This window comes from Gekko japonicus, unplaced genomic scaffold (genome assembly GCF_001447785.1).
Source record: "Gekko japonicus isolate JY-2015 unplaced genomic scaffold, Gekko_japonicus_V1.1 scaffold553, whole genome shotgun sequence".
Lineage (NCBI taxonomy): Eukaryota > Metazoa > Chordata > Lepidosauria > Squamata > Gekkonidae > Gekko > Gekko japonicus.
In genome coordinates this window covers 937,021-952,690 of record NW_015172568.1, presented here as the reverse complement: position 1 = coordinate 952,690, position 15,670 = coordinate 937,021, and the positions used below count along the sequence as shown (strand labels likewise).

The window sequence follows — 15,670 nt, the reverse complement described above, 5'->3', positions numbered from 1 at the left end:
CTTGGATTTTGAAACTTTACCTGGACTCTTGTGCCTTCAGTCTGGCCAGGTAACACCTGGGTCAGAGGACCAAAGCCTGTATTAGTATGTAAGTTACCTTAGATTTTATTATTTTTTTCCTTGTTTTCCACTGCTCTTATATTTCTATATGTTATTATTTGTACCTTTTAGAAAGCTGTATTAATTATATTTCTGTGCTGCTTGGGTTTTGGTGCTTCAATCTTAACCCAGCACCTTGGCCTACATTGGCTACAGCTACCAAACTTATTGTTTCGGGGACTCAGTTTACAAGTGTCCCACCCTGTGGGGCTGACTTCTGGATGAACTCTGTCCCTTGGTCTCTTAGCTGGAGGACTAGCAAAGGGGCTGGTGGTGGCTCATTACCCTGGGCACTGGGGATTCACTCTCCAGGCTCTGTGTACTTGTCCCACATGCCCAGAACTTTCTACAGCAAAGACAGGAGCTTCTAACTTCAAATTGGCTATTAAATCCATACACAAAACTGCCTTGCCCATTTGTCTTATGCTCAAAGTTCTACTCAAGATAGCTGATGTTTTTGAGTAAGGAGCCCCGCTAAACAACAGCTGAAGCAGCAAATGCTCCAACATCTATACCAACCCCCTGCTCTCATCCACACAAAATGTAATGCAACTCTCAACAGTTTTGGCCCAGCACACAAGATACCACACAATCCCTTCTTCTCTCATCTCAGATATTCACCAAGGCCACCCTTTGACATTCTGGACAAATGATTTCCAACTAAGGAACTGTTTTCCATTACAGACTAAAGAAAGCCCAAGTACCTTTTGGAAGGACTGTTGGGCACAGCTACCCTGGCCACCTTTGGAGGCTCAGCATTAACTCCGTGACAAGTGGGGAAATCAAATGCCTGCATTGCCCACACAGAACCTTTGGGATTGGAAAGGCAAAATGGAAGAGACATACTACAGTACCAAGCTAAGGCTAAACTGTCGCATTACAAAGGCTTCCGGAAGTATGTACAATTATCTATTCTGATGTGTCTTTTCACTCTGCACACTTTAGAAATCTGATATTCTTCAGTCATTATAATCAACTAAAATTCATTCCTTTCTTAGCAGCCATGCTCTGTGTCACAGGCCATCCAAATAGCCAATCCACCAAACTCTGCCACCTGGACCTATCCACTTGCAACTTGATTTTGAGGAATAATTTTGGGTAGCATCAATGAAAAAAATGATTTTAATTAATATTTAAAGTCACAGAAAGACCATGATCCTAAAAGTATTTTGAAGCCCCATTAAAAGGTACAGGATGTATTTCTCCAGGTCTGTCGGCAACCCTGAATAAGAGTGCCTTACACTGGGGACACATCCCTCTTCCACCAGTGGAGTGCTCCAGTGTTAGTGGAATAGAGAAACTGGTCCAAGCCTTTATAGCCAATTTAACTTTGGCTAAAAGAGATTTAGGCTGCAAGCATTCCCTGGGAATGAAGCATACGACATTACATGGGACATACTTCTGAGCAGAACTACTCAGGACCAATGTTCCCTCTAAGCTGTGGAGTCTTGTGAGCAAAAATTCTGCTTTGTGAGCTGCTGGCATTAAAGTTGTGAACAAGAGATTTGGCTACTACATAAATTAGTCTGCTCTGGAGCCCTCCTTCCTGAGCTAAGACAAAAATGTGTGAGCCGGAGGCTGAAAAACTGTGAGCTAGCTCACACTAACTCAGCTTAGAGGGAACACTGCTCAGGACTGCTCCTTACAACCTAATTTAGGTGCACATTAAAGAGTCTTCCATGATAGGAAAAACAGTTTCTCTCTCTCACTAAAAATAAGTGACTTCTCTGCAAGTATCACATGACTAACCAGCATAAGCTGTTGTTTAATTTCACCATATTTTGAAGGGGAAACTTGGAAGTAGTGTTGTTTTAGATTGTATGTAGGAGCCAGAGAAAATACAAATGCTGCAGAACAATACTAAAGTCAACTGCAAGGTGGAGTTTATTTTTAAATTCAATTTGTAAAGGTCCCTTTGGAAACAAAAACATGTAACACAAGTTAAACGCACACCTGGTTTGCCTTTAGTTCAACATTTTCTTTACCCAGCTTAACTTTACAAAAACAAAAAGCACAAAAATAACATTAGAAAAGTTTTGCAGTGCACGTGTTATGGATTCTGCTTGTACAATTTATGCAACTTTTAAACAATGTATTCCCACTAAACTCGGCTTGAAAACAAAACAAAACCCAGCCCCTCTTTTTTTTAGGCTGGGCATACACAGTATTAAATTTCCTTAAACAAGAACGCAGTATATGCATACAATAAAAGGTAAAGCTGAAATATATTGACCAGACAAACATTTCAACAAGCAACAGTATTTGTAATTCACATACACAGTAAAACACAATGCCAACATGCCATTCTGTGAGCTATGGTAAAATAGCGTGAATATCTGTAAAGCAAAAAATCAAAACGCCCCAAGCTCTTCCTTCAGTAGAACATAGAAAACCCACTTCCCCAATTTTCTGCTACAAGAAAGTTGGCGTTTCCCCCCCCTAAATAGGACAGATTGCCACCTAGCTGTAACTTTAAAGAGAAGCATCTAAAGAACTATCCAATTGTTACTGCATTTTGAGCATTAAATATATGGGACAGCTTACAAGAAAATCTACTTTTTTTCCCCTTCAAGAAATAAGCAAATTAGGAAATGTCTGCTGTCACTGCCACTCCTTGCATTGTCACAGCTGGTGTGCACATGACTTACCATAGCCTCAACAGAAAGCCTTGAGAATTTGTACGTTGCTAATATCCAAAACCAACCTCTTCCTACAAAGTTTAGTTTTAACAGAGGCTTAATGAAAGTGAACACAGTTTTCTAGGGTACAGTGTCTATAGCTTAGAAATAAAAAAAGTACAAAATTAGAACTTGTCATAAAAAAGACCAAACATTCCATTGTAAAAAGCACCTATTCACATAACTATTGAACCCCGTGCATGCAAACTAGAAGCATAAGGCTGTCAAGTGGCAAATTCTCTTAACAATGTGTAAAAAACTGTTACTTGCTACATCCTTCAGATATTTCCTCCCATATTATATTGTTTAGTAGAAGTAGTTTCCCAAAATATGTTTGACATCCACAAAATGTAGATTTGACAGCTTTAGGAACCATGATAAAGATACATTGTACCTAAGACAGTATTGTCGTACTTCTGTGCCACTTTAACAGAATTGGAATGCTCAACAACACTGCTAAGTTCAGGAATGCTTTCAGCAGTATCGCCAAAACCATGATAATGCCCATAGTGCAATGTATCTCCAAGGTCCTCCAGCCACGAAGGCCTACTTGACACAAGACTACTTGGGCTTCCATTCAGATGCAAAGAACCGCACATATCGGAAGTATTTATAATTTTTTCTGGTTCCTCAATGCCATTAACAACATTAATTGTACGCTTATTGGCAGAGACTACTTCGTTAGGTACTATCAATGTTAAGCATTCTTCACGCCTGGCACTCAATCCATTGAGCTGTGCTGGGGAGCTGAAGTCCAACTGTCCATTGATGAAATATCCATTTGTCAATGCATTCAATATGGAGTTACTGCAGTTCGTATCTGCATTAAGAAATAGACCTGTCACCATAAATTGACTCAAAAGATAAAAACTGTCTCCAATATACCACACTTTTTATTAAGAATTTTATAAATTAACATCAAAACAAATTATCCCAAAACAGATCCCACGATTTAGGCCTTGTAATCAGTTTACTAAGTCACCCTCGAAACAAGACCTTTGTGCTTAATGTGCTAAAAAAGAAATATTACAAATCAAATTGCTATATACAGTGTAAATATTATCTTTAAATTTATAAAGCACTTCCCACATAAATATACTTAAACTGATTAAGTATGAAGGTCACTCTACTCCCACAGCAATTTTGGAGTAAGCCCCACTGAACGTAGTGGGATTCTCTCCTGAGTAAAGATGCTGAAGATCAGCTTGTAAGCACATTTTCTAAGTTATAATATGAATTAGATCATAAAAGTCTCAGTTTATTTTGGAAAATCCAGCAAAGCCAGTGTTAGATATATTTCTAAATGTAAGAAATAGAATGTACATGATTTAATATCATCAACAGAATGTAGCCTTGTGAATAGGCTGACATTTCAGAGCAGTAAGGGTTATGCCGATACTAATTTTGTTGGATTTCAGATGAACATGCGCTTAGGCAGGCCCTGTAAAAAAGTGTTATGTGAAAGTGAGAATGTTTATGCCAAGTGCCATCGACTGAATTCATATTACCTTTTTATTTAAAGCACAGCAATGGAGAATAAATCCATGTTCTTCCTTAAAGAATTTAGGAACTTTACTTTGTGAATTTACACAATCCATTTGCAAAAATGCCAGAAATAGTAAGTGGGAAATGACTGGAGTATTGTGAAAAAGAATTAAAAAATCCCAAAGAGGTCAATGGTCTTCAGTTGCAGAAATTAATGCAATAATTAGTCCTCCCCCCAAAAAACAATATTTCACTGGTAATATTTTCCTAAACATAAGGACTTGTATGCAACATGACTAGAAGCAGTAGCAAGGCCATAAAAGTATTGTTCTGACACTAAAAGTAACTTGCATAACTTTGGTATGCTGAAATATTCTAACTTGCAGAGAAGAATAGCCAGGTCTGTTTAGCAAGGCAGGATTTTACATTAATGTCTAGAATTCTCTGGGTCCAGGTAAATATGGAATACAGACATCTATGTACAAATGAAGGATATTTTTGCTTCATATCTCAGTGCAGCATTTTGGCAAAATACCTAATCCCTTTTCACCTCAAATATCTGATACACTAAAATATACAGCAGAGGTACCACAATTAATCTGATATGCCATTATTTTATTTTTCTATTTAAAGAGTCGTCGGCTTATATCAGACATCACACAAAGCCATGCTCTGATTTGCCTAAAAATGGGTAGCTTAACAGTCTGCATTCAGCCTGTCCCACTGAACATGGTTAGTCAGTCACCCAACCAGGACCTGAAGTTGGTTCATTAACCACAGCCAGGCTGGACACCTTATTTGTGCACGACATCTGAATAGAGATATCAAGATTTAATCCTGGCTTGGTCCACATCACCACTCTCACACACTCCCTAGGCTACAGAAACAACCGGCAAGGAAAGCTCAACATCTAAGCCTCTCACCAGCATTCACATGCTCAGCTGCTACGCTCCGTCCTCTTAAAGTCCCAGGAATGCTGGCACAGGCCTTCCTTAGATGCAGTTAAACTAAAGCAGCATGAAAGGCGGCTGTGCTTGCTTAACAGTCCAAATTATTTCACACTAACAGGGCAAGTCTGGGAGGGGAGTCAACCACCCACTCCGACTTCTTGTCTTGCTGCTGCTGGGGTACAAGACTAGGTCTCCCAGCTTGTGGTAAGGATGGTCTGGGAAGCATGTCATCCCCGCAGAACAAGTAGGTACTCACCTACTTGTTCTGCATGCTTGTGTGTTTAACTTAATTTGATGTGAGGAAAGGGTTAAAGCTCAAACCCATACAGAAAGGAACTGTTCTTCCTATTGGCCAGTGTTATCGGGAGGTATAAATTCAAAGGGCGGATGCAAAGCTTTCCTTCATGCTGTCAAAGCATGAGGTGCTTTTAGGTGGTGAGGGAAGAGAGTGAAAATGCTTAAACTAGGATATGTCAAGTGAGGACTGAACCAAATACTGGTTTCACAAACTAACCATAATCAAAGTAAATCATGGCTTCAAGCTGATTCTGAACTGAGCCACTAAATATAATGGCAATAGAGCATGTCAATTTTTATAACTTAGTCCTAGTTTATTGGGAAAACACTCAGTTGAACTGTGAAAGACGTAATAAAGTGCACTATTATGATTGGTAAGTGGAATAGCCTACTGAAAAAGAAGGTAGCTGTTACCTCCTTATTAAAGTCTTTGTATAGTTCCAGAGTCATGCACTTTATTGAAAGGCAGGGTATTTCTCATGAGTGCAATGGTAAATGTTGAAATTATAAAAGACGCCACAGTATAAAAAGTTAACATTAGTTTCCAATTTCAAAATAGTATTAACATTGGATTTTCCTCCCTTTCCCTTTCGTACTGTAATGGCTATGTCATCCCAATCTACGCTAATGCTGCTGTGTACAACAACAGATTTCAAGGTGTTTTTCTAACACACCAAGACAAGGCCTTTAAAATGTAGCTATGGAGACCAGGCAACTTGTGCTGATGCAGAATTTGGGTAAAGTGCAAAAGGCCCCCAAAGTCTTGCATGGAGTTCGCCTCTAGAGTAATGCAACTTCCCCCCATTCCATTCCAAGGGAGGGGGAGGCAACTCTGCACAGACAACACTCTGCCAACATCGAGCTGCTTTCTCCAGTTCAGTGAACAGGAAGCTCCTACGGGGCAGGGGAGAGTTCAATGTGCTCGCAGAGGCCTCCTTGATCTGGGAAAATTTACATACCCTGGCAGATGATACTTACAACCATTATTAACTAATGTGGATAGGTTCCCCCCCCCCCCAATGGTATTTTAGTTTTAAATGGAACCCACAAACCTAAAGCATCAGTACAAACGAATGATAGATCCAAAGGGATATATTGTTTTTAAGCACACACACTGATGTTGGAGCAGAGTTTGTACATTTGTTGAGCTAGCTTTAGCAATATCATGGCCAGGCAGGACTACTATGAGGGCAGTAAGGTTTTTTTTTTTATAATAAATTGTCACAACCATGAATTCTCTTTGAAGAAGCAAGCACGATCAACTATGATCAAGGCACATGGCATGCAGACCTTTAACTGAAGTGGAGCAACCACTAGCTGTCTAAACAGATCTATAATCAACAGTTTCCTTGATCCTTGCTATATCCTCTACAAAACTGCCAGTGTGGATTGCTAGTTAAAAGTCTTATTATAGTTATTTTCAGCAATACAATAGTTTAAGACTTTGGGACACTGGAAGTTATCAGATTAAATTAGAGATAGAATGCATATTGATTCTTGCAACGGCAAGGAGTTTGCATTGCAGAAACTGTGTAAATTTCAATCTCTTTGGGTCCAACAGAACCACTCTTCTGTTTGGTATCTTCAACGGTTTGAATGTTGTGGTGGTTAACAGGCAACTCTCCACTCCCACCTGGTATCACAGCAAACTCTCTATCAACATGCATATTGTCAGCATCATCTTCATGTCCTCCGTTTGTCATCGGTATTAAGCCATCAATATTTTGACCTGTTAAAACAGATTGTTTAGAATATTTCATATTTAATTATGAGAAATTTTAAGACTATATTCTGAAAGTGGTACTACTGCATTTTTGGATACAAATTTAATTCAAAAATCGTTCATAAAAAATGCCAGCTATTTCATTAAGAAGAACAGGATGGAACAGGAAACCTTTCTATCCTTTCCCTGGATTTAACAGCCTAAAGGCCGTGCAGCCTTAAAATAAACTCTGGTTGTCAGATGTACCGAAATTATATGGCAAAATAGAGTAGCGTTCACCATGCAATTTTTTGATTTCCAGAAATATAGGCATTTCAATTTCTGAACACTGGGAATGCTTGCCAAGCATCTGACCCAGGGAATAATATATTTATCACAGGACTTTTAAAACTAGCAATGATATTAAGAAAAGTATGAAATATGCAGTCTGGTAGATGAGAACAAAAAACACACCTGCAGTTTTCTGAAGGAATATTTTTGAATTGTCCCATCATTTCAGCTGAGCTAAAGGCATTACATCGCCCTAACATACCTGTATATGCTTGTCTAAACTTAGGACTTGCCTAACAATAAAAATAAGACTGGAGAGTAAAAGCATCCTTAAACACAATGCCATAATGTTGAGGAGAGCATTTATGTTTAGCACCAGTAATTAACAAACCCCAGTCTCTAAAAAAAAAATTCCTAGGTGAGCATAAACATTTTATTTGGCAAAGGTTTCCTTATTAAAACTGGCTTTGTAAACAGGGAGCCAAATTTTAAATAAACTACCTTGAACCAGTATAAAGAAGAAAAAGCAATTATAACTCAATGAAGATGAGGTAATTAATCCAGATCAGCAAGGCGAATTCTGAATTTAAAATTTTTTATCCAGGCTCGAGCGGAAACTTAAGGAAGGCCGAGTTCTATCACCGACAAGGTGATATAGACAGGAAACTAAACTTTGCGCAGTTGTGAGCAGTTGTGATCTTGTGGTTTTTGCTATGAAATCATCTCAACTCCATGGGGGAGGGTGTGCTTCATGGAACAGTTAACTACATGAAGTTGCACACCCACTTGGTTTGTAATGAATTTAAGAGCTACTTGTGTGATCTACGATAGCTATTCCACACACACAGAGTACCACAGGATTTTAATGTATTAAAGGATAAACGGGTGAACTCATCCTTTCTGTTAGCTACTTCCCCTCAGCACTGGAAGTGACAACACACTGTGGTGTAAAGGAGGGAAGATATTCTGTCTAGTAGTATGGTATCACCAGCACTGCTTAGGCACATTTGCTATGCCACTTGTGTTGATCCTGCTATTCCCTCTTACAGCAATCAGCATTGTGATAAGCCAGGTTCTACCTATGGACTGCAAATGATAGGGGAACAGACTCAGCATCCCTTGCAATTCTGGAAGCATCCTTATTTCCGAGGATGCATGCCTAGGCACATACTAAGTGATTTACACTGCTGTTCTAAAGAGAGTTACACCCTTCAAAGTCCACTGACTTCAATTGACTTAGAAGGGTGTAACTCTGCTTACATTTGCACTGCAAGAGAATGCACTGTGACCCCTCCAGGTACAAGCTCAATCATAGATTTAGCCATGAACTCAAGGGTGGCATAAGGCAAGTCATCCTCTCTGAATCCTAGCCAGTTCTCCCAGTAACATGAGACTACTATTGGTTTCAAGGCTACTTTAAGTTCTTCTACACAAACTGGAATATACAAATCAAGATGGGTAGTTGTGTGGGCCTGTCCGTAAAGAATCTCTTGTCCACTAGCACCTTAAAGACTAACAAAATCTGTGGTAGGATATTAGGTTTCATGAGCCACTGTTCTTCAGATATCTGAAAAAGTGAGCAGTGACTCACAAAAGCTCATACCCTACCATAAGTTTTATTAGTCTTTAAGGTGCTACTGGACTCTTACTCTTGTCTACTGGAATACACAAGAAAGCTACATAAATAATAAAAAGTATTATTACTGAACTGGTTTAAAGCCAGCGAATCATAGTTTAAAAGGTTATGATTTACAATACACTTACTTGAAATAAATCCCAATGTATTACACTAGACACTTGCATCTAAATGTCACTCTTAAAATGCACATTTATAAGGAAGCGTATTTAGAAACTGTAAAACATCTTTCTCAATAACAGAAACATAAGAAGGCCAATACCTATTAAGTATAAAACCAGTATTATCTAATATTTAATTTATCTTACTGTTTTCCCTTAGTATCAGGGACCCAGTGCCTTACCTTCAGTCCTAGCTTTCTTTATTCCAGCACTCTCCATATCTTCAAAAGATCGTTTCCGACTTGTGCCTTTACTGAGTAGATGGGGGCTGGTATTCTGGTGGAACCCATTTAAGGTGCCATTGCTATAGAAATGGTTCAGCGGGCAGTTCTGGAGATTCAAGAGCAACTGAGCACATTCCTGGAAGCCCTGGGCATGTGCAAGATCTGCTGCTGTCAGGCCACTGGCATTTCTCAAGCTGTACAATACAAATATACTGAATTATACCCCATAATAAAAACGACTAGGCTGCTGCTGCTGCTGATTTTACTAATTCAGAAGATGATGAGAGAGAACTTTGCAACTCCCCATTAAGGGTTTTTAAGTTATCAAATGTTAATTATAAAATTCTCTTAGCACATAACTGTATTCTAAGCAAGATTTGGGAAACAGTACAATTAAGAATAATTATGTGCCATAAAAATGTAAAAGCTTCCTATTTAACTGCTAAAGTTTCTTGCCTGCAGTCTGAAGCATCTGAACTTTACAAAAAACTCCAGACTTCTGATGCAAGTCCTGTCTTTTACTATTTAATTTGATAAAAGGAATAATCTAAAAGAAAATAAATATCCAAAACAATATTTACAGAACTTAATAGTTGTCTATGGCATTTGAGAATCTAACACCAAAAAATACATCACTATTGCTCTTTACAATAAGTAGGTATGCATGTGTAATCAATTATTTACATATGTATCACATACATTATTTTCCTACTAATGTTCTTTATTAAACTCAGTTCTTATTTCAAAATATGTGACATCATAAATGGATTATTCACTATTTCAACATATGATTATTCCTTGGCAAAGATGTACCATTAGACTTTGAGCTTATGAAACAGAAACAAAGACATTTAAAGTTGAAGAATTTTGTATTTCTATTCACTACAAAAACCATATATATGGCTTCTAAATATGAACACTAAAGGGTAAAGTGTTATCATAACAGAAGTAAAACAGCTAGCAATAGCAAAAGAGAAAATGGCTACCACATACAGAAAAGAGAAGATTGTAATTGAGAACTGATGTATTTACTTATGTATCATGAAACAAGAAACAATGCCTATTACTGTGAATAAGCAAATGGACCAATGAAGCAAGCATTTAAGAATTGCAGCTAATTTTTTTTTAGCTCTGCTTGATGTGACTAAGTAAACATCTGTTCTAACTCATCCAAGAAATAAATAAGCAGTATTAGCAACAATTTTAATTGAGAGCTGTCTACTTGATTATTTGATTGACGGGTTCTAGGATGTTTACAAATTTGCGTTCTCTTAGCAACAGAAGCTGGCATATTCAGTTTACTCGAGGTTTTTGCTGAAAAACAAGCGGAAAAGCAATTCAGCTGAACATCTGTTTGGAGGCCCAAGAAGTTAATATATCATTGAGTAAACTTTTTAAAAACAATTTTAAAAAACCTGGACAACAATCATGGGTAGAGAATCGGTATACGGTTCAAGACAACACCTTTCCCCTGATTGTAAGCTACTTAGTCACCTGGGGACCCTGTCAGGTACTACGCTGATCATCCCCGAGGCACCGATCTGCGTCTGAAGAGGACAGATGCTGGTAGCCCCTGAAAGCTTTAAATTAAACAAAGAACAGGGCGAAGTCGCATACAAGGGGAAAAAAACTGCCAGATGATACAAAAAAGTTGTAACAAATAATGACGAACACCAAAGTCTCAGGATGTATTTGTGACAAGTCAGAGCACAGAAGTGCATCCAGAGACAAAGCAGCAAATTAGAGCAGTGCTCTGAATCAGCTAATCGGAGCTATACTGGGAAAAGTTAAGCAACTGACCAGAAGGAGGTTGAGTGTCTAAAGAAGTCAGGTTTTAAAGGTTGGGAGAGAAGGATTATGTCTAACAAGAGTGTTAAAGATATGAGACCACAGATCTTTGGATTAGATTTCCTTGCTGAGGGAAAGGAGTATACTGAGGTGTTTCAGGAGGTTAATAGGGTTGGCTGAGCCTGATGTTTAACTCAGGTACAGCAGAGTGCTGGGGGATGGGTTATAAACCTGCCCGAGACTGTTTTCCTGACTTATCCTACAACGCCTGGTTAAGTGTTAATATTTACCTCAGGGGTTTTTTCCTCAAAGAAACTTGGTCTTCACTTTGGGGGGAAAAGAGATATCTCATGCCTGTCAATTTTACCTCAGTTATCAATCCAGGCTTGGGTGAATTATACTCAGGCTCACATTCTATCCCCTTGAATCCATTTTTTCCCCTCCCTCATAGGAGGGAAATTGTATTGTGACAGGAAAGAAAATTCCTGTGGGATGGCAGCTTAGTGGTTATCTCCTAGGAAGTATGTTGCTATATTCTTACAGGAAAGCAAAATTTGAGCTACCATATCTATGGCCCTCTATGCATCTCTTAAGCCTATAAAAGGCAAACCCCCAAGTAGACACTGACCTTCTTAAAGAATCAAAATTAATTTTTTAAGAATGCTAAATTGTAGGAATTTAATTAAAGGCAGTTGTCCTGTTAAAGGGATGCAACAAAAGAGAGGGAACATATCAATGATTTGGAGTCACAAGGAAGAGACACGTAATGCTATTTCTTGGAGGAAATAGGTGGAGAAAGAAGAAAAGCAAATCGAATTTTCAGAAGAAATGTGCTCAGTTTCCGCACAACACACTAAGCAAAACCTTTCTAAATCAAGACAGTGCAACAAAGCTAAAGAAGCCCTTCTGCAAAAACTCCCTTTTCTTAACCACATCAAGACTTTCTTATTTTCTACTAAGAATGGAATACCTAATGCAAGAAAAAGGTTAGTTGAAACTTAGTATTTACTAATTTTTTAAAAATGGTATTCAATAAGACTCTGTAAGAAGGTCTTCAAGGAGAGAATGGTACAGAAGCTATTTTTCATGAAATCTGAAAGCTCTGATTTCAGACTTACACCAAAGATGACAAAGTAAAGAGATGGCACAATATTGTAAGTTATTACCTGTGTAAGCTTTACTGCATTATTAAAAATTAATTAAAACAACCATTTAGTAATGTCAATGTAACAAAGGTATACACTTCCACAATAAATTCAGTGTACCAATCCTTGAAACCTACTAAAAACCATGACTACGTTAGAAGAATTAAGATCTGCTTTTGATTCAAATTAAGGACATTTGACAAATTGTCCTGCCAAGATTGCTTGAACTAAATCTCAGATAAGGTTTCCTAAGTAAGGTTTTGCATAAAGGTAATCTAAGCTTTATATTCCTATAGAAAAGAAGGGGTCCAGAGACAGAACTAATCAGGTATAACATTCCTCAAAGGACTGAATTCTGTTTTAATTGGGGAAAAAGCTAAAAAACATGTCCTATCAAAGTTTTGCAGCTCATCTAACCATGTCAAGGAGATGTACAATGAATGTGCATGACTGCTGAGAAGTCATTTGTTAGCTTCTACAGGAGTTCTGTGACAAAGAAAGATGCTGTACACTGGTGAACTAGAAAAATAACTACAGATGTGTGCAGAATACCTCCTTAAAATGTATTCTACTAATAATGACTTCTACTGCCATAAAAATAAATTATGCACATGGAGAAGAGAATACTGCCATAAAACACAGCTATACTCAAAGATGATCTCATACTTTTAAATATAGTTGACAAAGTTTGGTGGCGGGAGGGGGAGGACAGGCGAAATAACTGTTCACATGAAAGTATTTGTGTATATAACACGAAGCGTTTGTGGGAGAGGGCAAGATAATCCTTGCTACTGAGAGATCAGCTGGGGGAGCTACTATTCTGCTTCAAGCTGTTTGCATGAAAATGTATTTTATAAATGTCATCTGAGGTAAAAGCTAACATCTGACCTTTAAGAATGATGTATATGTACACATACATCGCAACACTAAGGATATCAGTCACCGTAGAGTTCTCATCTGCCTCATCCATTTCCCTCTTGCATAATGTGCTGCTTGAAGAATCTTCATTACTTATGATTAGACTCAGCAAGGAATCTCCCCCATCTGTGGGTTTCACTAGTCTTCCATTTAGCTGTATCCTTTAATGTTTTAGGAATATAAATCCTGCAATACTCCCAGATAAAAGATTCATGAGCAAATCAAACCCCACTGAAGCAATCAAGCAGGCATTCTTGTACCTCAGCAAAAACCGAATCAAAATGTGATTTGTATTTTACTTTGAGATTGTGAGGTACCTGAAGATTTCTCCTACTATACATAACTGTAATTTCATTTCAATAATGTGAAATAAGTACGAGATAACCTGTTCTATGCATATGATCAGATAACATACCTTTCAAAGTATTTCCATCCAATAGGATGTAGCTAATAATTAATAAAATTTTGAGACCACCCCCAAACCTTTGATTGCAGCACCTTTAAATTCAAAATTACCAGCACAGCAAGGAAAACTATCAAGGCATAAGTGACATTTTAAAGAAGGTTTCCCTAAGTGTCTCCTAAATATCAATCTAATAATGTGAAATTTCTGGCTTTAGTGAAGGACACCTGCAACCTAGTTTTCTCCTCCTTGTGAAGATCTATTAAGTGCAGAAGATAAGAAGGTAGACTACTAGCAAGTGGTAGATGGGCCATTTGATCACATGAAGGTACCATCCATTTATGACGTCACATACTTAGAACAAAAACACAGATCCACTTAAAATACTATTTTTAATAAAGGGGTATACAGTTATATTTAGAAAACAACCCCTAAAATGCCACAATACCTTCAACTTAAACATTTTCTTCATTAATGCCATAAGACAATTTAAGAAAAACCTCAGCTCTTAATGTAATATGCCCATTTAAAATATTTAAACTTATAAATATATTGTTAGTTTACAAATAAAATATAGATACTTGTAATTAGGGTAAGCAAAAGCATGCAAATCTATATATTCTATATCTGAATTCCTAGATTAGCATTAAAACCAATCACCGCAACAAATACCTCAACAGTATGCCTTGTGTGCAGAAAGGAAGCGATACTGAACATTCAATGCCACAACTGTAAGGTTTTCGGAGAAGCACCTGTGGCAGTTTCAGCAGTTTCTATATGGAATGCTCCCCCTTTCTAGGATTACTTGAAAAAATCAAGTCAATTCGAATTACGTAGCTGTAAAACATTGACATGTGTAGTTTTTATAGTTTCAGAATCTTCTTTTTGATTTAAAAAAAAACGGGCAATGGTGCATAAAACAGGTAACTTATAGCATAAGGGATCACATATTTGCAGGCAACATTAAGATTTAAAGTTATATTAACATACATAAAGTGCTGTAGCACATAATTATCATTAAGCCATCATCATGTGACCACCTTAATAATGAGACAGCGCGCCTGACTCAAGCACGGACTCTCAAGCACGGATTTTCATCCTGAAGCCCAATGTAATTCTGTCAGTTCTCTGAAATGTAAACATGATAGGTACTAGAAACAAATTGTCAATTCATGGCTTCTGTTACTTAAAAATTTGGTAACCGGCATCTTAACTGAATTACTAACTATGCCTACATGAAAAGGTAGCTAATACACGGGATTAAAAAGTAAAACTACCCCTGCTACTGTATTCCTATAATGAAAAAGAGTTTTCCATAGAATCCTCAGACACAAGCCCAAGGCTATTAAACAAAATGTTTAAGACAATAAACTGAAAGTTTTAACCCTTTGGCATCCAAGAATAGAAAGCACAATGAAATGATCTCAAAAACACTGATTTAACAGCTACTGAAAAACTGAGAAATAATTTCCTGAAAACTGCTGCAGAAATTGCTGCAGACGCACAGATATTTTGGTGCCATTTTTTCATTTCACATTACTTATTAGGATCTAGCTTTGCTAATATAAGTTTTGCTATGTTTTCCTTCGTAAGGCTAAGAAACGAAGACCTGTGAATTCCAATCTGTATCAGAGACTAACATGGTAGTTGCCATGTTTTAACTTTCGGCTTTCGGCTTGCTACCCCGCTCAAACCCCCCACAGGGGGGTCTCTGAGCGGCTCCTCTTTGTTGTACAACATAGTATCTTCTTATAAAATCAAGTCTGTAAGTTTCCTCCACCATCACCTTAAGGCTGAAATAGTTTGCAGCGGAACTTAACACACAACTTTACAGAGAACTGTTCCCATTCATTTTTCTTAAGACTCAGCAAGCGGGGGAGCCCTGTGTTACTA

The 15,670-nt window shown here is 37.8% G+C and overlaps 1 protein-coding gene across 1 annotated transcript in view; it reads right to left on the bottom strand.

Annotated features, from left to right (window-relative positions):
* Positions 1-1,977: 1,977 nt before the first annotated feature.
* ANKRD10 (ankyrin repeat domain 10) overlaps positions 1,978-15,670 on the bottom strand; it is a 29,255-nt gene continuing 15,562 nt past the window's right edge. Inside the window, exons 4-6 of the mRNA XM_015421334.1 lie at positions 9,482-9,717; positions 7,143-7,238; positions 1,978-3,597 (exon numbers count right to left, since the gene is read on the bottom strand). Of these exons, the coding sequence (XP_015276820.1) occupies positions 3,143-3,597; positions 7,143-7,238; positions 9,482-9,717 (787 nt within the window). The 3' untranslated portion in view covers positions 1,978-3,142. The remainder of the gene's footprint in view (positions 3,598-7,142; positions 7,239-9,481; positions 9,718-15,670) is intronic.